The following is a 22944-nucleotide window of genomic DNA, read 5'->3' on the forward strand; positions in this document are numbered from 1 at the left end:
CAAGTTACACAACCTATGCAATAGTACCATTGACCCAATATGTTATCTTGTACAATGTAAAAATACCCAAAATAAAATGGAGCACTTTTTGTCAACGTCATTGGCTGGACAAGTTTGGAGTATAAAATGCCCCGCTGTTGTATTCCTGTACAATTTATGTATATTTATTATTATTTTTTATTTTTTTTACTTGTTTTTCCTTTCAATTTAACTTTTACATATTGCAGCGTCTGTTGCTGGTTTGGGGTGGGATTTTTCTGTTTTGTATGTTTTTTCTGTTTTTGTTTATGTTGAGAGGTGTGTATGTGTTTGTTAAATTTAAAAATGAACAAAAAAATAATAATAATTTTTAAAAAAATGCCCCGCTGGAGGTCTTCAGCTTCACAACTTACCAGATAAAGCACGTGAGAGGCACAGCTTCACCTACTGACAAGGCTGCTGCTGCTGCTGCTACTACTACTGCTACTATTGAAGTAGTAGTACTTCCAGTAGTGGCAAAAAAAAAAAAAAAAGAAACTGCTGCTGCTGCTGTTGAAGTGAGTGAGCAAGTGAGAGAGAGAGAGAGAGAGAGAGAGAGAGCAGTAAGTGAGCGATGCCCCCACCCCTTGTGAACAGAGCATCAGATGAGCCGATCAGACAGCAGTGTTTTGGAGAAAAACGTAACAAAATGGAAAGCAATCCTTACAAAAAACGAAAAGGTGGGGCAGAGAAATAGAGGGATAAAAAAATAAAGGCCCATGAAGCTGAGGCATCAAAATGTGCAACAATTACTGACCTTTTCAGTAGTGCAAGTACCAGCAGCATTTCCATTGCAGATGATGAATAGCATCAAGAGGCTAGCATATTAACTAAATATTTATTGTTGAAAGTTACCAAATTAAAGTAATATAATGGCAATGGCAATCCCTAACTGATTTCATCTGTATTGATATAGATTATATTGCCTTTTCAAATATATCCCTTTATTATGATGCACTAAATGCACAATATAGCAGTATACATACACAGACAAACAGTACACATTTTGTCTGCAGTGTAGAATCTTCTGTTTTCATCTCAGCTTGGTTCAGTAGAGCACTTTTTTTGGGGATCTAGCAGCACTTGGTGAGCTATTTGTTTGTTACTGTGCTATCCTTCTGTTTTAGTTAAATCGGTGTTTAATTTGAAAGTGTTTGGTTTGGTGCTGAGTAGTTAGAACTTGAAATATGAGTGAAATTGTATAAGCATTTTGGTATGGGACAATGAAAGGACAGATTGACCATATATTTCTGTTGCCTACTCTCCTCAGAATTAGGCTTACAAGTTATATCTTGAAATGTAGTAACTGTAATTGTCCTGTTTTTACTCAATACAGTACAAAATATAAGAACTACAATACGCAATAAATACAATCCGTACATTACACAATGTACACTACAATACAATTTATAATACAATGTACAATATAACATACAACACCAGGAGCGTGAGTGTTATGAATAATATAAATGCTAAATGATAAGTGATATATGGTATTGCACAGTAGGTAAGTGGTAATATGATATAAGTAGTCAACACTGACGGCACAGTGGTAGTGCAGTGATGATGCAATAACAGAACAACAGTCCAACAACTGGACAATAACTACAGTGTCTTGTGGTTAGAGGTTTGCCCAAAAATTCTCCATTGACTCTCACTTCAACACATCAACCCAGTCTGATGTCTCCAAGTGTGTAGCGTGTGTAGACTATTATGTTACCTATGATAACTTTAACTGTATTGCTTTACCACTGAGTCCCCATTCATTGTCCCCCACATTGTATGATAACTTTAACTGTATGAGCTGCTTTACCACTGAGTCCCCATTCATTGTCAATGCCGCCCCCTAGTGGCACAAAGTCAACGTTACAGTGTGACTAACAAGCTAACGAACAAACTAACGGATGGAGACCGATCCATAGTCCCTCCTTTGGTGGGGGACAATAAAATCACAAATAATCATGGTCCTGGAGTTCCTCAGGCTTTCTCACAGGGGCAGATAGCTGTGCCGCTAGTCTGTCCCGCACTCCCTGTCCCCCTTGCTCGTTCCTGACTGGGCTGGGGTGGTGGAACCTCCACTGCATCTGGCCTGTTGTCCTCTGGGTCCACGACATCCCCAGCTGTGATGCAGATGTTGTGGAGGACAGCACAGACCGTGACCACATCCGGAACAACATCCGTGGTGCACCTCCAGGGCCTTGAAGAACAGGCACCTCCAGCGGGTCTTCATCATTCCAAAGGCTCGCTCTATTACTGAAGGAGCCCTGGCATGGTGGTGGTTGTAGCGCTCCTGCACCCTTCCCTGCCGTGGCTCCTGGTATGGTATGAGGAGGGTGATGCAGAGATAGCCACCATCGCCGATGATGAAGTACCCGGGTGGAGGATACCTTGCAGCGGTGTAGAGGCTGGAGTTCTTCAGGACCCTAGTGTCATGGGTTAGGGTTAGGGTACCCCACGAACACGTTGATGAACTTGCCATAGTGCCTGCATCTGCACTGATGCAAAGAGCTTGCTGTTGATGTAGTCCTGTCCATGGTCGTTCCTACACAGTTGTTGAAGACGGGGCTCCCGGATAGCTCCGTAAAGCCCCGATCCACAGCAGGAACGTCCTCCTCAGCAGGGTAGTGGATGTGCTGCCCACGAATGGCCACCAGCGACCCACAAACCTGGTGGACCACTCTGTGGACAGTGGTCTTTGGCACCTGGAAGGCCCTGCTCACCACACTGTACGAAAGAGCGTGAGCCAACCAGTACAGTGTGATAAGGACCTCCAGGTGCTGAGCCCAGCCTCTTGCCTTTCCCCTGCTGAGGAGTTGCAAGAGGGCGTTCAGAGAGGAGCAGGACAGACAGTAGTCAGCTCTGAGGTCCTGCTGCTGATCAAAATAAATCTGGAGCAGGGGCACCTCCCAATTAATTTGTGCGTAAATCGGGGGGTGGTCCACCTAAGAAAACAACACATTGCAAAGAACATAATATTTGCTTTTCTTCAGGTAAATTCCCCCACATAGATATAGTCAGTGGGTGTCATCTGAGCACTCACCTGCTCCAGTAGCAGCATCATGGTGCGTAGATGTACTCCTCCGCATGCGGCGGGTGGTGAGGTCAGCCCAAACTGACAGCTACTACTGTCTCCATCATATCAGAGTACTACTACTTTATTACATCCTGAAAAATATAAGGATAAGTCAGGATGATAAATAGCCAAGATAAGCAAAATTTAAAATTGGGACTGTAAGTAGTTGGCTACTTACGCCATAATAGTTGTAGTAGCAGTCAAAGTTGAACCAACCAAAATTCATAACATTAAATAGGCTAAGAACGAAAAACCCTCTGTCTCATGAACAATCACTATTAATGAATGGAAATCATGAGATATACCTACTTGGAAAGCAAATTGGACATAAAAGCTGTGTGACAGCTATAGCAGTAGGCTAGCACTTAGGCTATCTGATATGTGTGCTACATTTTGCTTTTTAAGGTAAAATGTTTAAGTTTGGCATGCCATACAGCTTGGGAAAAACAATAACAAACATAATTGCCGACCCATGGCCTAGGCTACACAGTTCAAAGTCACCAAGACAGACTTTAATGTGAAGATTTTTCTGAAAACAAGTTCTGAAACACATCTATGCCTTTTCTTCTCCTCGGCCGCCTCTTCCCGGAGAAACCCCAACAGCGCTGACGGACAGGTTTCTGTCTCAACGTTGGTTTTTAAACAATAAAGAATTCTGCATCGGAGCTATGGGAGTGTGGCTACAACTTTTTACTTTGCATGTTTTACAGCAAAACAAATATTAACCACAAACAAAAAATCCGACATAATAGTTCCTGCCATGGCATTATAAGAGCTGTGATCACAAAATTACTTGTATGATCATCATTAAAAATCATTAATTGTCTTGGTTTTATTTGAAATAAATCCTATATACTTTCAAAAATTGCTAAATTCAGGCCAGGCAGTCAGTCAGACACATCGCTTCTTGAGATGATGCGCTTCATCAGATGGCCTCTAGAGCAGTGGTTCTCAATGTGGGGTCCGTGGGACCACCAGGGGTCCTTGAGGGGGTCCCCAGCAAATTGATGAATCGTTAAACTTCATTTACAAGAAGTTAACACAATTAGAGAATGTAGAAGAATGACTGTTTGATCATAGTTTCACTGTTATCTCTCTACCTACAATACAGATAGTCATGGAATTCCGGACAAAATCAAATCTAACAATAAAAATATTTTCAGATTTGGGTCCGACAGACAAAATCTCAATGGTGGACTGTCCCAGTGGGGGTCCTGGCTCTAATGTGGACTAAATTAGGGGTCCTTGATATGAAAAAGGTTGAGAATCACTGCTCTAGAGGGCATCTTTGACTGTGAGATGCAGTGTTTCCCATACAGAGGCACGAAGTCAAGTTGATCAGTGTATATAAATTGATCTAAATCGACCTCTGATGCGCCTGATGTCACAAGACGACCAGCAACATTTAACTCAATCCAACAGAGTTTGAAAACAAAAGTGAAACTTAACATTCCGCGCCGTGGGCCTGTACAGGATCTGCGCTTCTTTTGTTTGTGACGTCAGTATTCAGAAAGTCAGAGAAATCGTGATCCATCATGAAAAATCATCCACCTCAGCCCCCAATAGGTAATTACAATATAGAATATGACATTATTCCTGTCATATCGGAGGAAGCGATACAACAACTTGAAAGCATTGTAGTTGGAAAGCCCAAATCCAAAATATGTTTTATTTGGCAATTTAAAATCAACCAGAAACCACAACCAGAAACAAACTGATGCAGACATTACTTGTTTTTCATAAGTAACGTTAGAGTTGAGTGTATTGTGCATATAACTGATAATTCTGTTATTTATTATCTTGGACTGCTGACATCAGCAGTGCAGTTTGCTGCCTGTGTGGTTGACACACTTCCACAATTTGTGACACAAAGTGGGAGATATCAGTCTACAAAAAAGCCTCACATGTCCTACTTGTAATTACCACTAGGGGGCTGATGTTGGCGGTTTTTCCCAGTTGGCATGAACGCGGCATTGCCATCTGAAGATGAGGTGAACGGTATTTTCTAGTGGTAGCCATTTACTAGTTTGAAACTGAACGCGGCATTACCATGTGAAGATGAGGTGAACGGTATTTTCTAGCAGTAGCCATTTACTAGTTTGAAACTAAAGCGCACGGAATTCTAGTTATCCTGTATTTAACGTCTTTCCCATTGGACATGAACGCATCATAGTTTGGGCCAGTGTCTTGCGGTTGTGACGTCACGTGGTTTCCAGCTCTGTTCGTGCTTTGGTTGAAAGAGACGAGTCCAGCTAGCTAGGTAGCTAACTAGCTATTTTTTTTTATTTTCATCGTACAAGAAAATCAGTTATTTCTTGATTAGTTTTCGCGATTCAACACTAAGCATTTGCCGCCGTCAACTTCCTCCGACGTCGTTCTCTCCGCTCCCGGAGAAAGCACAGGTACGTAACAAATACGTTAGCATAGCTCTCGCTAAAAGGTTAGCTAGCAGAGATAGACATTGTTGGCTAATCACAAGTGAAGTTAGGCCTTTCATAAATTCATCAATCCACGCAGCGTTAAACTACAACCATGATCTGTTGCCCTGTTAGCCTAAAATAGTCACTCTAATTTGTGTTTTCGCTGGTGTATCTCAGCCTGTAGCTGCTATTGATTATATGTTCCATACAGATTAAGCAGCGGGCCTGTGCTGTGGCGCACGTGTTAATGCGCGACAAACTGACTTGTCTTTTGTTAGATTGCAAGATATGAATATGAATTATATATTTCAGAAGGCCTAATGTGAGACACACACGCCTAGCGAATGTTTAATAGGCCTAACATTAGCAGCGATGCGTTCCGTTGTCTTTTGTATAGAGAAACCTAGGCCAAACTCCATACAAAAATCTGTCAATAAAATTATGCCTTGCTTATCGACGGATGTGCATACATCACAGGATGATTTAAGAGGTTTTACGAGTCGTTAGTTGTAAATGTGGCCTGCATACAACCCATCAATGGACACTTAAATTCAACACCAAACTTATAGAATTCATTCACACTTATCGCTACCGCCCTCCGTGATGTGTTTTGGCGGAAGAAGAGTGTGGGAATAACAGGAAAGACAACTGCAAAAGTTGTGATATTGTTGAAAGAAATGTTGCTCGGTGTATTGGATGTATGCCGAATTGTAGCATGGCTCCAAATCATTTGTAAAAGGTCTTAAAGTATAGCCTAATATACGTGCTTATAGGCCTATGGGGGTGTTTTTTCAGTTTGTGCCAGTGGTCTAGGTTCCCTCTCCTTTCCTTTACTGCTATTTTCTGCACACAGTCAGCGTAGTTGGACATATTAGGGCTCGTTCTTCCCTTCAGAAGCAGCCAGTTGTTGCCATTCATTCTCGTACAGTATGAAAACGACTACAGAGAGAGATAATCCATCAAAGTACACATGAAGCACTCCTGTGGTTTTGTCAAAGTTTCTGCTCTGCTTCCTGTCAATCACCTGACACCCACAGGAAGACACAAGTCTCTGCCAGGAAATAATCCCTAAACCATGCCTCACCTTACAAACTTAAAAGTCACATCCATGTTTTTATTTAGGCTGTCTTTGTTAGGTGGTACAGCAGTTAATTTCAAGGTAAATTCAACACCATAAAGTTTGCATTTTAACAACACCAAAATACAAGTAGATATCAAATCTAATTACATATGGAATTCATTGCAAAATGACTGGGGGAAATGTAAACTAGGCATACACAGCAGTGAATGGGCTATAACTATGAATGACCCTGGTATTGTCTTTTAAGTTATGTTCTACCAGGTATGTATTTTTCTTATAAGCAAGGCCGTATTAAACTGACAGATGTTTGAATGGAGTTTGGCTCCTTCCCTGTCTTCAAGTACTGTTGTCAATACCATAATTGCGGGTTTAGCGCACTTGAACAATCCAACAAAGTGGTAAATAAAACTGGGAAAAGTCTGAATTTTCTATAAGACCCAGGTTACTGAGATGTTAAGGGGACAGAGAGCATATAAATAACTTAGGGTAACAATATGTTATTGTTTGGAATCTCGTGTAAATACCTAGTATTGGAGTATGGTTCTATTTTCACTCTTTGTTTCACTTTTAGTTGTGGATTTTCACCTCTTCATTCCTAAAGTAAAACATCAGTCCGCAAAAAAACAACTTCTGTTATGGAGCCTGTTTTCTGCTTCTTATTTTGTTATTTTTTTATTTATTTACGACTCCGATCTCAAAAGTGGGAGCTTATGAAGAGCACTTGAAGGCAGCATGTCTCCACACAAGAGAGAATGGTGATGGGGCACACAGCCAGCTCATATTAGCTTACCAGCTCAGTTGGCTTGGTTGCTTTCTAGATCAGTGGTTCTCAAACCTTTTCACGTCAAGGACCCCTAAACTGACACAAATTAGACCACGGACCCCCATCTGATAAGATTTTTGCTTTTAGATGTTTTATTACAGAAAGTGTATGAAACCCATGACCAAAATAGTCATACATTCTGTCATTGTCTTACTTATGGATGGAATTAGAGTGAAAATAAATGATTCCCCTTTTTGCTGGGGACCCCCTGGAACCCCCCTCAAGGACCCCTGGGGGTCCCCGGTCCCCACTTTGAGAACCACTCTTCTAGATAGGTTGTTTTCATTGTTGTAACCATGTGTGGTTGTCACAGCCATCGGCGAATTCATGACTTTACATCATCATGAAGCTGGAGGCCGGATAGGAGTGGATGCATGTTTTATGATTTTTTTATTTATGATCTTAATTCCAAATCGATATTAGTCCACAGTGTGTTACTCTGCCTATCCAACCAGACTTCAGCACCACTATGTATGACAATTTGGTCAATACAGACTGGACACTTAGAGTAAGTGGCTACATGAGTGCAAGACGCTTAGTGTTTCTCGACCAGCCGCCACACAGCGGGCAATTAGATTTACAATGAGCTGCTCTCTTGTGTCCGTCCAGCCACTTAACCGCCTCTCCTCTCCTCTCTCTCTCTCTCTCTCTCCCCGGCAGAGCCATGTACAATGGCATCGGCCTGACCACTCCGCGGGGCAGCGGCACCAACGGCTATGTGCAGCGCAACCTGTCGAGCCTGCGGGCCAAGCGGCCGCGGGACGAGCGCGGCGGCGAGCGCGACGAGAAGGACCGCGAGCGGCTGGAGAGCCAGCTCAACCGGCAGCCCAACGCCGACATCCTGGAGCACCAGCGCAAGAGGCAGCTGGAGGTCAAGTGCGCCGAGCTGCAGGACATGATGGAGGAGCAAGGGTAAGAGGGAGGCCGCTCCGTCTGTCGGGTCTGGGTTAGGAGGCGTTTCACTTTCCGCGTGGCGTTCATGAAAGTGTGTCAAGTGTGATTGGGCCAAGCTGTAAAGCAACAGGAGTTAGGAGTGTTTACATTGCAGGCAGGTAGAGCTGCAACGATTAATCGATTAATCGATTAGTTGTCAACTATTAAATTAATCGGCAACTATTTTGATAATCGATTAATCGGTTTGAGTAATTTTTTAAAGAAAAATAAGTCAAAATTCTCTCATTCCAGCTTCTTAAATGTGAATATTTTCTGGTTTCTTTCCTCCTCTATGACAGTAAACTGAATATCTTTGGGTTGTGGACAAAACAAGACATTTGAGGACGTCATCTTGGGCTTTGGGAAACACTGATCCACATTTTTCACCATTTTCTGACATTTTATAGACCAAACAACTAATCGATTAATCGAGAAAATAATCAACAGATTAATCGACAATGAAAATAATCGTTAGTTGCAGTCCTACAGGCAGGGTGACAAGGTCCCATCCAAAGAGTGAAGGCTGTCCTCCATCACCCAATAGGACACTTAACAGCCCAGACCCATTTTTTTTTAGTTTCTGATGTCACATCCTCCTCTCTGTTCGGACGGCCAGGTATTCCGCCGAGGAGATCGAGGAGAAGGTGAACAGTTTCCGCATGATGCTGCAGGAGAAGCAGGAGCCGCCGCCAGCCACCACCGAGAGACCGGCGTAAGAGCAACCAACCACACACACACACACACACACACACACACACACGCATCCTGCTGTCACAGAATGCAACTCTCAGGGCCTCATTTCTCAAAGAAATTTTGTTATGATTGATTAAAAATTGTCTTGCCATAGGGCCCGATGCTTTCTATTTTGCAGGAAACGGTAGGCAGAGTCATAGAATCTGGGGCTGTTTCACGCCTGGAGTAACCCAGCTATTGTTCATACTCTGGTTAAGGTCTAATTCAGGTTAATCAGTTTCCTTGAACCTTTGATTCCCTGTGATTGAGTCTCCCTGTTACCATGAATAAACCAGTTAACAGAATATTCCCCCTCCCAATAGTAGCGTATTGCAAATACGTACCCAAAAAAGATGTACCCATAATGCTGTGTTAGTTTGACAGACAGTGAAAACCCACATTGAAAGCAGTCAGATGTTTCCATGCCACAGCAAATTGATATATTGTTAAACTTCATCATTATTTAAGTTAACACAATTAGAGAATGCAGAAGAATGACTGTTCTGATCATAGTTTCTCTGTTATCTCTCTACCTACAATACAGACAGTCATGGAAATCTGGACAAAATCATATCTAACAATAAAAATATTCTCAGATTTGGATCCGAGAGTCAAAATCTCATCAAATGGGGGTCTGTGGCCCCAATGTGGACTAAATTAGGGGTCCTTGATATGAAAAAGGTTGAGAGTCATTGCCTTAGTGGCAGTGTTTTACATCACAATAGTAAAGACGACTCGGATTTACGTGTGACCAACCGGGTTACGTAGGGCAGTGGTTCTCAACGTGGGGTCCGGGGGCCACCAAGGGTCCTTGAGGGGGTTCCAGGGGGTCCCCAGCAAATTGATATATTGTTAAACTTCATCATTATTTCAATTACAAGAAGTACACACAGAAGAACACAATTAGAGAATGTAGAAGAATGACTGTTTTGATCATAGTTTCTCTGTTATCGCGGCACCTACAATACAGATAGTCATGGAATTCTGGACAAAATCATATCTAACAATGACGATATTCACAGATTTGGGTCCGAGAAACAAAATCTCATCAAATGGGGGTCCTTGATATGAAAAAGGTTGAGAATCGAGAATTCTCTGCGTATATTAACGTAGCCGCTGTATTGAAAATGGAGAACACCTCGGTTGCGTAAGCGCTTAAACGGCTATTGATTTCAGGCCTCGAGGCAATAAAAGCTAGAAAATTTGAAAGTGTGTGTGTGTAGTGACGGGAACCTGCTTTCAGGGTGACGGAGACCCACGCTCTGGCCGCGGCCAACCAGCAGAAGAACGACCGGCTGCGCGCCGCCTTCGGCATCGCCACCGACTACGTGGACGGCTCCTCCTTCCACCCCGACCGCAAGGAGAGGGAGAAGGAGAAGAGGGAGCAGGAGCGCCTGGAGCGGGAGCGGCAGCAGCAGCAGAAATACACGTGAGTGGGAAAAGAGACGGACGCAGTGTAGTGGGTATCAAAATGGACACCAGTGTAATGTCATGCTATAGTATGAATTTAGACACTAAACGGCATGATATCTATTCTCTCCAATTTTCAGCTATGCCAAAAATGCACCAAATAAATAGCAGCAAGCCAGTGATGCCTGAACCTCTTCTACTATCTCCATTAGGGCTGGGCGATATGGTTGAAATCAATATCATGATAATCATAAGGATTTTTCTCGATATCAATATATATCACGATATGGTTAATGAATGCAAAATCACGTTAAATAATCAAATTAATGTTCATCTCGTTGAACCGAACGGTGATGTTAGGTGTGATGTCAAACAAAACTGAAATTTTCATATAATATTCCTACCATACCTCATTTTATGAGAGTTTTTAAGTAAAATTTGCTTGTCATCATCAATTCAGACAGCAGAAATGTGTGTCACGATATTAATATATCTTCATATCATCACGATATGATTCCACTGAAAGACGATAAACGATAATATTGAATTATCACCCAGCCCTAATCTCAATCCCACCACACACTAAGAAGAAGATATTTAGTTTACTGACATCATCTTACAGGATTTCTGGGCAGTGAAGTCCTCCAAATTCAGACGCCAACGTGCAATATTGTACAGCTTTAAAAGGCTGTAATAATGATTTCATATTTTATCTGCCAATCAAAAGGTTTCTGAATCCTGTCACGCTTTCCCCGGTTTTGCTCGATCGATGCAATGCATGAGCAACGATATGAAACGCAGGCCTTATCACCCGCACTGTTTTTGTTCCCATCTCCACGGTTCGTTTCCTTTTGCTCTCTCAGGTTGGTGGAAGAGTCTGAGGATTCAGATTCCCGCCCCAAGAAACAGAGCCGGAAAAAGAAGAAGAAAAACAAGAACAGAGACAGGTGAGGAAAGAGCAGAACAGATGATTACAAATACAAGAGTAGGTGTAGACTTCCCTGGTATCAGTAGGGTTGCAAAGGGGTGGAAAATTTCCGGTAAATTTCCGGAAAGTTTCCGGTACATTTCCATGGGAAGTTAAGCTGGGGAATTTTGGAAATATTCCAAATTGGAAACTTTCCATGGGAATTTATGGGAATTAATGGGAATTTATGGGAATTAACTGGGAATTGAGGGTAATTTAATGGAAAGGTATCATATCCCAGCATAAATATTTGTTTTGTTATAAGCAGACATCCATCCAAAATAATACAATTAAAACTGATTTATTTGTAAGTAAGTAGAACTTTATCAAGTGTTAAATATTTTATTGAACAATCAATTCTTTCATTGAAGAACAAAAACATGAATGTTGAGTTGCATGTAGGGGGCGTGGCCTCTGTAGCCCTGCAGTAAGCAGTGTGCTATGTGTGCATGTGATTGAGGAATAGCATAGATATTCAACTGTACTTGCATGATATCTGGTTGTTTTAGTCAGGATTATGCTAAAATATATTTTCCCCAACTATATTTAAGTTCCCTATTAAGAGCATACCTTCAATTTAGTAAATTCCTGGTTTATTCCCGTTTATTCCCATAAATTCCCGTTAATTCCCGGAATTTTGCAACCCTAGGTATCAGTAATGTGGAGCAGGACTGATGTAACTGTGGTTTAAAATCAGTTGATGGACATTGTTTGTTCCTTGTGTCATCAGCTCAGAGAGTCCCTCGCCCTCTCCGCACCGAGAGAAAAAGAAATCCAAGAAGAAGAAAAAGAAACGGTATTCCACCACTGGACTCTCATGTTGCCATGTTTGCTGATCTCATGTCCGTACATTGTCAGGTTGGGCTGACCGGAAATTTTCTGTCTTTCAGGGAGGCTTCCGAAGACGAGGAGGAGGAGAAAGACAGGTAGGTGTTCTAAGTTTCCGACTGTGTCCATCGTCTCTGTCCTGCCTGAAGCACCGGTGGAGCTTTCTAGCGTATCAATGCTTTCTTTTTTTTTGTCCCCCCCCCCCCCCAAAGTTCTTCAGATGAGAAGCACAAGGGGTCCAAGAGGAAGCGGAAGGGGAGCGAACCCACGAGTCCTCCAAAAGCCAAGGCCCGGAGAAACAGGAGCGTCTCCTCCAGCTCCGCTCACAGGTAAGAAGAATGTTTTTTTTTTTTTGTATTAAGAATTTGATGTGATATGATAATAACAGACAGGTATTTTTTCAGACCCCTGATGAGCACAAGCTGAATACAAAACACACAAACTGCATTCAGGCTGGTTCAAGCCTTCTTGTGATTCTGTTCTCTTCTTCACAATCATCACACTGGCAAAAACTAGGAAAATAAGTTGAATATAATCAGAATTATCCTTTTAAAAAGTGGACTCTCATAGCATGGATAGCATATGATGGTGAGGCGTCATTATAGGCTCCATAATCCCACCAGTCCTGACTACTAACTTTCATCCATAATTTACAGCAGCAACAGCCAGGCGTTCTTGACATTTGTGATTTCATTATACAGGGTTCCTACGCAGGTCTGGAAAGTCTGGAAAAGTATTAAAAATGAATTTGATCATTTCCAGGTCTTGAATAGTTTGGGAATTTGAAAAAATGTCTGGAAAAGTATGGAAAATGTTGCGGTCCAGGTCCGATACACACATAATTCTAGCTTTTATGTTGTTGCAGAGCCACTTTGAGTCCACAGTTTTTGTTGATGTGAAGAATAATGTTCAGATAGAGGGACGCTCTTATTACCCAGCCGCTGTCAGCATGCATTATATCAAATACCCACCAAAATCAAATCCGGTCAAGAACATAGGGTCTGGGAAAAATATGGAATTTTAAAACGGAACCCGTGTAGGAACCCTGCCAATCATCTCACATATTGTGATATTTGTCGCTGTGAAGAACAGTCTTCATCTATACAGTGATATGACCTAGTTAGCAGGGGCAAGATGTCTATCTGTGTAAATCATATTGAACACCAGACAAAATCTTCAAAACAAATCAAGGTCTGGAAAAAGTACGGAATTTTTAAATTGAAAATGTGTAGGAACTCTGACTATAGTAAAAAATTATAATTGCCTGTAACATCTGGGTATTTATCAGGAATGTCAAGAACATTGCACAGATTATTATTTGGATCATCATTTCTTTCCCTTGTATTAGAAGTAATCTACCTGAGTAATACTCCATGAAGGAAATATTCTATGAACCGTGAACAATTGCAGGGTATTGAAGGTTCATGGCCAACTGATATGTTGGTCTAAACCTGGTCGACGCCCATTATTCTACAAACGGGGAGGTCTTTTTATCTACAAGTTAGGGCTGAACAATTAATCGAAAATTTATTGAAATCGCAATATGGCCTACTGCAATTTTCAAATCGCAGGAGGCGCAATATTTGTTAAAGGTGAAATGTGTCAAAATAGCATTTTAAAGTAAATATTGTGGTGCTGCAGAGATGTCCAGGCCTACACATCATATTCTACAGACTTAAGAAAACATCTTTGTTTGGTACAGATCCCCGCAAAAATCACACCGTAATCATTTGAATCCGTTTTTCAATGAGAATGAGAATAATGATGTAAAAATGATCATTCCCTCTAATATCGCAAATCATATCGCAATTGCAATATCAGTCAAAATAATCGCAATTAGATATTTTTTCAAAATCGTTCAGCCCTAGTACAAGTCTTAGAATTCTGCCCAAATTCTGCGTTAAAGCAGCACGTCCTGCAACAGACAACTCTCATCTCTCATTGTGTGTGTGTCTCCCCCTCCCCCCCCGATATCAACAGCCCGTCTCCCGCCCCGCCGAGATCGCGACAACCGGACCAACCGGCGAGGAGAGCCGACGAGGGCAGGAAGGCCAGGTCCCCCCCGGACAGGAGGAGGCGGGGCTACGAGGAGCACAGCCCACACCGGCAGGGAGGCAGAGGGGTGAGGACTATTTTGTTGAGACTACACTACACGACCGACTGAAAAAAAACCAGTGCAGTGGTTCTCAACGTGGGGTCCGGGGACCACCAGGGGGTCCTTGAGGGGGTTCCAGGGGGTCCCCAGCAAATTGATGAATTGTTAAACATCATCCTTATTTAAGTGAACATAATTAGAGAATGCAGAAGAATGACTGTTTTGATCATAGTTTCACCGTTATCTCTCTACCTACAATACAGATAGTCATGGAATTCTGGACAAAATCATATCTAACAATACAAATAAGCTCAAGATTTGGATCCGAGAGACAAAATCTCATCAAATGGGGGGTCTGTGGCCCCAATGTGGACTAAATTAGGGGTCCTTGATGTGAAAAAGGTTGAGAACCATTGTCTTAGTTGCTCTGCAGACTGTAGAGAGAAGACAAATATGGATACAGAAGACATGAAACTGGACTTTACGGACTCCTTGAAAATCAGACGGCTATAATCAGCCTCAAAGTCGTGTAGTGTGTCTCCAGCCTAAGTGGGGTCCTGGCCCCTTTAGGTGCTGCTTAGCAAAAGAAGAGATACATTTTACATAACCTTCTGCATCATATTTTCCCCCTCGTTTTCCACAATGTCTTTCCTTGACCCGCTCTTCCTCGGTCTTCCAGAAGTCTCCGAGGCCCCACAGCTCCCCTGAACATCAGCAGCGGGCCAACCAGGAGAGGGAGCGAGAGCAGACGAGGGAGAGCGAGAGGGACAAGACCTCCAGGAGGAGACACGACTCCTCGTCCCCCTCTCCCACGCCACAGCCGCAGCCGGAGAAGGGCCGGCATTCACGGAGCGGGGAGGGCGAGAAAGGGAGGCGCTCACGGAGCAGACCGAAGGAGAGGGAGAAAGGGCGGCGCTCGAGAAGCCGAGAGACGGAGAGGGAGAAAGGGCGGCGCTCGAGAAGCCGAGAGACGGAGAGGGAGAAAGGGGGGCACTCGAGGAGCAGAGAGGAGAAAGGGAGGCGTTCAAGGAGCAGAGAGACGGAGAGGGAGAAAGGGAGGTGTTCACCAAGCAGAGACGAGAGGGAGAGAGGGAGGCGTTCGAGAAGCAGGGAGGAGAGGGAGAAAGCCAAAGGAAAGGAGAGAGTCCCACAAAGGATCAGACATGACTCCTCCTCCTCCCCGTCTCCTTCTCCTCCTCCGCCGCCGCCTCCTCCTCCTCCTCCTAAACAGGAGACCAGGAGGGCCCGGAGCAGAGAGGCGGACCGGGAAAAGGACCGGAAGAAACAGGACAAAAAGCCGAGGCACGACTCCTCCTCCTCGCCCTCGCCGGCCCCGGAGAGGAGGAGCGAGAGGAGCGGAGAGAGGGAGCGCAGGACGGAGCGAGACCAGCACCCGAGGGCGGAGGGCAGGGGCGAGGCCGGGACGGGACGGGAGCGCTCGCCGCTCACCAACGGGCGCCAGCGGGAGCGGGAGAGGGAGCGGGAGCGGGAGCGGGAGGACGAGCGGAGGAGAGAGAGAGAGCGGGATCAGGAGGAGAGGGCCAAGGAGAGGGAGAGGGAGCTGAGCAAGGAGAAGAAGAAGGAGCAGGAGAGAGAGGGCGGCGGGAGGAGGGGCGAGCCGAGGCCGGGCCGGCAGAGCGGGCCCAGGAACAGCGAGCAGGCGGAAAGGAGAGAGAGAGAGAGACCCGCGGAGAAAGGGAGGGCCGAGCGACCGGAGACGAACGAGAGGCAAGAGAAGGAGAGAAGCCCCCAGAGGAAGGAGAAGAGAGAGGAGAAGGAGAAACAGGCCAAGAAAGGAAAGGAGAGCAGCAGCAGTAGCAGCAGCAGCAGCAGCAGTGACAGCGACAGCGACTCCGACTCCTCCTCCTCCTCCTCTTCGTCCTCCTCGGGCTCGTCCTCGTCCTCCTCGTCCTCCGAAGACGAGAAGAAGGCGGGGCAGGAGAAGGCCGGCCCGGTGAAAAGAGCGCCGCCCGCCATCGGAGCCGCCGTTCACCGGTACCTGGCCAACGGCGCGAGGGAGAGCTCCGCCTCCGAGAGCGACGGGCAGAGGCAGGCCCTGAAGGGAGGAGGAGGAGGAGGAGGAGGAGGAGGAGAGAGGTGTACGGCGTCAGAGAGGGAGAGACCCGCCCAAAGAGGTCCGACGGAGGACTACGCCCCCCGAGCCAGAGGGCAGGAGCGGTACAGTCCCACGCAGATGGACAGCCCCAGTCCGCCCCCGTCCCCGCCCGCCGACGCCGAGCGGGACAGGGGGCGGGAGAGGGAGAGGGAGAGGGAGAGGGAGAGGAGGCCCAGCCCGCCCCCGGCCCGCAGGTCGCGCTCCCCGTCCCCGAAACTCTCCCTCTCCGCCGTTAACACCTCCTCCTCCCCGCCCCCGCCGGCGACCCGCCGCACGCCGCCGCGGCAGTACCAGGACCCCCCGCCCCGGTCCAGGCGGGCGTCCCCTCCCTCGGCTTGGTCGGAGCGGGAGAGGGAGCGGCAGCGGGACAGGGAGAGGGAGAGGGAGAGGGAGAGGGAGAGGGAGAGGGAAAGGGAAAGGGAGAGGGAGAGGGATAGAGAGAGAGATAGAGGAGGGAGGGACAGGGAGCGGGATCGGCCGGCCAGGAGGAGCAGGTCCAGGTCCAGAAGTCCGAGGAGGCGCAGCCCACCCAACAGGTGAGATGAGAACCGCCAGGTCCTGAAACAGTCTTAAAGGAATAGTTCACCCAAAAATGAAAATTCTGTCATCATCTCCTCCCCCTCATGCCAGTTGAAACACAGGTGAAGTTTGTCCATATAACACACAGGGAGGCTGCAGCACAACTCCATAGCAGCCTTCTCCAAAACAACTGAAGTCAGTGGGGACCAGTTCTTCAGAGTTCCAAAAAGACCTACAGTATATTTACACCATCATTTAGTACAAATCTTAACTACAGCTGATTGATTTGCAACAAATAATGGTGTATAGGTCTTTCTATTCACAGTGTGATTGTTTGGCTGTTTTTGTTTTGGAACTCTAAAGAACAGGTCCCCATTGACTTCAGTTGTTTTGGAGAAGGCTGCTACCAAGTTGTGCTGGCAGCCTCCCTGTGTGTTATATGGACTAACAAATTTCACCTGTGTTTCATTTGGTATGAGGGCGAGTAGATGATGACAGAATTTTCATTTTTGGGTGAACTATTCCTTTAAAATGTCTTATGTCTATATACAGTTAAAGCTGTGCTACAATACTTTCCCAGGTGGGTCTTTTCATCCCGTCTTTATCTTTTCCTCTGTAAGGTCCCGTCGCTCTCCCTCGCCACAGCGGCGACGGAGGAGCAGCCGCTCCCTCTCTCGAGAACGGGAACGGGAACGGGAACGAGAGCGGGAAAGGGAGCGAGAGAGGAACAGACAGAGGGAGGCGGAGAAAGAGCGGGAGAGGGAGAGGGCAAGGGAAAAGGAGCGTCAGCAGCTCAAAGACGCTCCGCCGCCCCGCCGGTCCCCCCCCCCCTCCTCCTCCTCCGGCTCCTCCTCCTCCTCCTCGCCCTCGCCCTCGCCATCGCCGGCCCGGGAGAGGAGAGACGCGAAACCGCCGGCGGAGAGGGAGCGGAGAGCGGAGCCGGAGGGCAAAGAGGCGGACAGGGGGAGGAAGGGTCGCTCCTCTCCGTCGCCGGTCCCCGCCAGAGAGACCTCCTCCTCCTCCTCCTCCCACGTCCCGGCGGCTCCAGAGAGCAGAGGCCGCCACGCAGAGGCCAGACGCTCCGATCCGCCTCCCGGAAGGTCGTCGGCCGGCCGCCAGCCAGAGACCAGAGAGACCAGGGAACCCAGGGAAACTAGGGAACCCAGAGAAACCAGGGAACCCAGGGAAACTAGGGAACCCAGAGAAACCAGGGAACCCAGGGAAACTAGGGAACCCAGAGAAACCAGGGAACCCAGGGAAACCAGGGAACCCAGGGAAACCAGGGAAACCAGGGAACCCAGGGAACCCAGGGAGGCAAGAGGTCCTCCGAGGAACCAGTCCCCGCCGGCAGCCCCTCGCCCGTCAGACCAGACGGTCCGGAGCGAGAACGCGGTGAACGGGAAGGAGGCCAAGGAAAACAAGAAGGGCAAGAGGAGCAGCAGCTCCAGCTCCTCCTCTTCCTCCTCCTCCTCGTCGTCCTCTTCCTCCTCGTCTTCGTCGTCCTCTTCGGACAGCTCCGACTCCGAGGCGGAGCAGGGAAAAGGGTAAGGAGGGGACGGGGGAGTCTTGAGCTACATGACATGCAGAATAGACTAGGGCAGTGATTCTCAACCTTTTTCATATCAAGGACCCCTAATTTAGTCCACATTAGAGCCACGGACCCCCATTTGATGATATTGATCATATTTTTATCGCTAGATATGATTCTGTCTAGAATTCCATGACTATCTGTATTGTAGGTAGAGAGATAACAGAGACACTATGATCAAAACAGTCATTCTTCTACATTCTCTAATTGTGTTAAATTATTGTAAATTAAATAATGCTGAAGTTTAACAATTCATCAATTTGCTGGGGACCCCCCTGGAACCCCCTCAAGGACCCCTGGTGGTCCCCGGACCCCACGTTGAGAACCGCTGGACTAGGGCTGCAACAAATGATCATTTTAACGATTGAATAATCTAAAAACGGAAACATTCAGGGGTGATTTCTTGACCTGTCATAATAAACATATTGCTTCAAAAGTTATCTCACACTATGATGGTCATTGCCAACACTGATTTTACACTTACTGTGAAGATGCTCTGTCATCTTCCACATTGAAATGTTTAATTTCAAATGCTGGAGATAGCCAGAAAATGACAGGAAGTAAGGCCATTTACATTCAAATTTGTCACTTTTGGCACTGGAGCTCCAATTCTATAGCCTGTAGGTACAGTGTCACAGCCATAGCTATGGTTAAGTATCATAGATATCCTTCCAAATTGCTTGGCTTATGTTTTTAATTGATTCTTTGCTTGTGTAATTTTGGCAGCCCTGTGTGTGTGTGTGTGTGTGTGTGTGTGTGGCTGGCTGGCTATGAATATATGCCGTGAAAAAGACATTTTGGAAAAATCACTCATTCGGTGATTTGATCTCACTCCCCTCCCTTGTTTCTCTCAACAGAAAGACGGAAAAAGCTCAAAGCTCCTCTTCCTCGTCCTCTTCTGAGAGTGAAAAGGAAACAAAGAAAAAGAGGTAAGAAGAAAAAGATTGAGAACTACATACTGCTCTCAAGGAATGACATTTCTTCTCAGAAGTCTGGTGTCTCTATAATTGTGAAAACCTGTCAGTTGGCTCACCAGTCTTGAATACAGTGAGATTGTGTCATAGTGGTAGTGACTGATTAACCTTAATTTCACCTTAATAACTAAATAGATAACACTCACACTTCATGTTTTCCATCTGTTATTTCTGTTTAACATGTAAGGGTAAATAAACATGATTAAATTACAATTTACAATTTCCCATTTGGCAGATGCTTTTATCCAAAGTGACGTACATATGAGATTTTAATACAACACAAAATTAGTTTAAAAAAAAAATTGTTTGAATTGTGTTTTGAAATCAGATTCTTATCTTAAGCTTACTTTAGGCTAATGAATGCTCCTCATTAGGATGAACTTATTAGATTTTGGTGGTCAAAGGTCAAGGTCACTGTGACCTCACAAAAGACGTTTTTGCCCATAACTCAAGAATTCATACGCTAATTATGACAAAATTTCACACAAATGTCTAATAGGATAAAATGATGACGTGATGACATTTTATATCCAAAAGTTCAAAGGTCAACTTCACTGTGACATCATAATGTTTTGCTCACCACTGTAGCTGAGAAAACGATCTCGGGTCATTCTACAAAAACGGTGGAAGTGCTGACACTTACTTTTGCAGACACCAAAATCCTCAGTTTGACCTCATAATCACATTAATTATATATGTTCAGTAAATAAAGACTGTCCTTGCAATGATAAAACAAAGTTTATTGGCGGAGGCATACAACCGCGAGGCGGTTATTTGTAATTTAATTGGAACTATATTGGGGCTTTTGACACAAGCATTGCCAGTATCTGACAGCTGAATATGAGTTTTGCATGGCTTTTTAGGCTGTAACTCTGGGATACATAACTGCCTATAAATGAAGAATTAATTACACTTACAACATTATTGAACAGTTAAAAGAATAAAATTTGTAAAGAAAATATCATTTCCTTACAGTTTTTCTGTAGCTGTAGTCGGGGAGGAACCTCCACATTTGTCCGTTGCTTCCATTTTCCTTTATTTTCCAAACTCCCATCGCTTGCATTGTTTACTACACTGTACCAGGCTAAAGAGTCACACTGTGGTAGTAGTAGTGAGACTTTGACTGACACCTGTTCCTTCGCCTCACAGCCCGCCCAGACCCCAGAGGGTGCCGGCCGATTCGCTGAGAGACTCCCGCTCGCTCAGCTACTCCCCTCCGAGACACAGAAGACCTGCACATTCCCCGCCCACCCGCAGGTCGGTAGCCAATAGGAGAGATGTCGGTACTAGGGCTGAACGATTTTGAAAAAAATATCTAATTGCGATTATTTTGACTGATATTGTAATTGCGATATGAGAGGGAATGATCATTTTTACATCATCATTCTCATTCTCATTGAAAAACGTATTCAAATGATTATGGTGTGATTTTTGGAGGATCTGTACCAAACAAAGATGTTTTCTTAAGTCTGTAGAATATGATGTGTAGGCCAGGACATCTCTGCAGCACCACAATATTTACTTTAAAATGCTATTTTGACACATTTCACCTTTAACAAATATTGCGCCTCATATACCTGGGTGGCGATGGTATGTGTGTTGGTGTGTGTATGTGAGTATGTAGTTTATGTATGTTTTTGCACATGTGCATCTTTATGTATACATTTTTATTTTGCCAATATTATTAGAATTGTAAAATTTATTTATTTTAATTTGTCTATTACTATTTTTAATGTTATTTTTCGTTTTTTTTCCTAAGCTGTATAAAAGTCAACCTCTTTTGCACATCATATTTCTGCTATGTTTTGTTTACCTTTTTAACTGATTGTACGTCTGCAGTTTTTTGTTGAAAATTTATAAAAATTTGGTAAAAAAAAAATAAAAAAAAATATTGCGCCTCCTGCGATTTGAAAATTACAGTAGGCCATATTGCGATTTCGATAAAATTTCGATTCATTGTTCAGCCCTAGTCGGTGCTATCCTCAACTAGGGAGTGGCAAACTGTAAAATCTTGACCTTTACACAATCGCATCACAGATTGATCGATTGATGATGTCTGAGCGCGTGCTGATGGTTTCTTTTCCTCCTCCTCTCCTCTCCTCTCAGGAGTGGCAGCAGGCAGTCCCCAAGCCGCTCGCCAAGCAGCAGGCGAAGGAAATGAGCGGCGCCCCCCCCCCATCCGCCTGTGGCCGGTCTGAACTGGAATTGTACTAAATGGACCTTCATAGCCGACGGTCGGATCAGAACGCGAGATCCGCGACCGCCAAGGGAACACCACCGATAAATCAGCAGATTTTGTAAAAAAAAAAAAACCAGCGACGAGCGGAAAAGGGGTCGGCTTGTATATTTTTTTTTTCTTTTTACGAGCTGATGAAGAAACCGGTATGGGGTTAGCGAGGCCATCAGCAAGGGCGACATTAGCACCCCCCCCCCCCCCACACACACACACACACTCACACACAGTAATGTAAAGTAAAAGTTAACCCAATCAAAGAATGTTCTCTTGGCTTTCCTCTGTCCTCTGTACTTGTACTGTCTGTTGCGGTCTAAATGTAGATATGAGCCGTCTGTATTTTGGTTAATATCACTGAACGGATATGCGATTTCCATTTAATGTGATTAGGAACTGCAACACGTGGTTTATTTCTTTGTTGAAAAATGATTAATGATAATAAAAAAAGCAGTTGTACATTTTACTTGTGTGGAATTTGATTTCAAATGCCTGTGTTGCTGATGTGGAGTCCTGCCATCTGTTGGATTAATAATGTGACAACATGGGCCAAAAAGATGAGTGAACTACATGAAATGGTGTAGAAGACAGATTGCATGCTACTTTTATTCACATCTGCACAAATATACAGTGCATACAATTTCACGGACAAAATTCAAGGTCTCATTGGATAACAGAATTTACAACAAAGCAAACTGTTTACATTCATTGATTTGGGATGTTTAAATGTAAAGCTTTTGAATAGACCTGAATCCAGTTACAGCAGCTGAGCTCATTCATGTGTCATTTAGCAGTGGTGGAAGAAGTACTGAGATATTTTACTTAAGTAAAAGTAGCAATACAACAATGTAAAGATACTCCATTACAAGTAAAAGTTCTGCATTCAAAATCTTACTTAAGTAAAAGTACATAAGGAGTAAAAAATACAATATTTCCCTCTAAAATGTAGTGGAGTGTAAGTACAAAGTAGCATAAAATGGAAATACTCAAGTAAAGTATCTCAAAATTGTACTTAAGTACAGTACTTGAGTAAATGTACTTAGTTACTTTCCACCACACCCAACATTGTCAATATGATAATGTTACTCTTATCTATGTTTTAGCAACTTTAGGACATATGTTTGTATTACTGTACAA

At 44.6% G+C, this 22944-nt stretch overlaps 1 protein-coding gene across 1 annotated transcript; it reads left to right on the forward strand.

The window, feature by feature from the left end:
* The first annotated feature begins 5323 nt into the window (after positions 1-5323).
* srrm2 (serine/arginine repetitive matrix 2) lies at positions 5324-22273 on the forward strand. Its single transcript, XM_071537327.1, has 14 exons — positions 5324-5493; positions 8076-8327; positions 8965-9060; positions 10324-10509; positions 11354-11437; positions 12188-12253; positions 12348-12383; positions 12498-12614; positions 14266-14407; positions 15060-17032; positions 17636-18559; positions 19461-19532; positions 20727-20834; positions 21684-22273. Exons 2-14 carry the CDS (start codon positions 8080-8082, stop codon positions 21736-21738), a joined length of 4107 nt encoding a protein of 1368 aa, XP_071393428.1. The 5' UTR covers positions 5324-5493; positions 8076-8079; the 3' UTR covers positions 21739-22273.
* Positions 22274-22944: the final 671 nt, after the last annotated feature.

Source organism: Centroberyx affinis, unplaced genomic scaffold, assembly GCF_046629955.1.
Source record: "Centroberyx affinis isolate AG114_WGS23_722 - 3 ecotype Tasmania unplaced genomic scaffold, CSIRO-AGI_Caff_v1 ptg003017l_1, whole genome shotgun sequence".
Classification (NCBI taxonomy): domain Eukaryota; kingdom Metazoa; phylum Chordata; class Actinopteri; order Beryciformes; family Berycidae; genus Centroberyx; species Centroberyx affinis.

Excerpts from the sequence above, each read along its gene's own strand:
- srrm2 (XM_071537327.1), top strand. The coding sequence starts at position 8,080 with ATGTACAATGGCATCGGCCTGACCACTCCGCGGGGCAGCGGCACCAAC. Across the intron at positions 11,438-12,187 it reads AAAAACAAGAACAGAGACAG|CTCAGAGAGTCCCTCGCCCT; the intron begins GTGAGGAAAGAG and ends TTGTGTCATCAG. Across the intron at positions 18,560-19,460 it reads GAGGCGGAGCAGGGAAAAGG|AAAGACGGAAAAAGCTCAAA; the intron begins GTAAGGAGGGGA and ends TTCTCTCAACAG.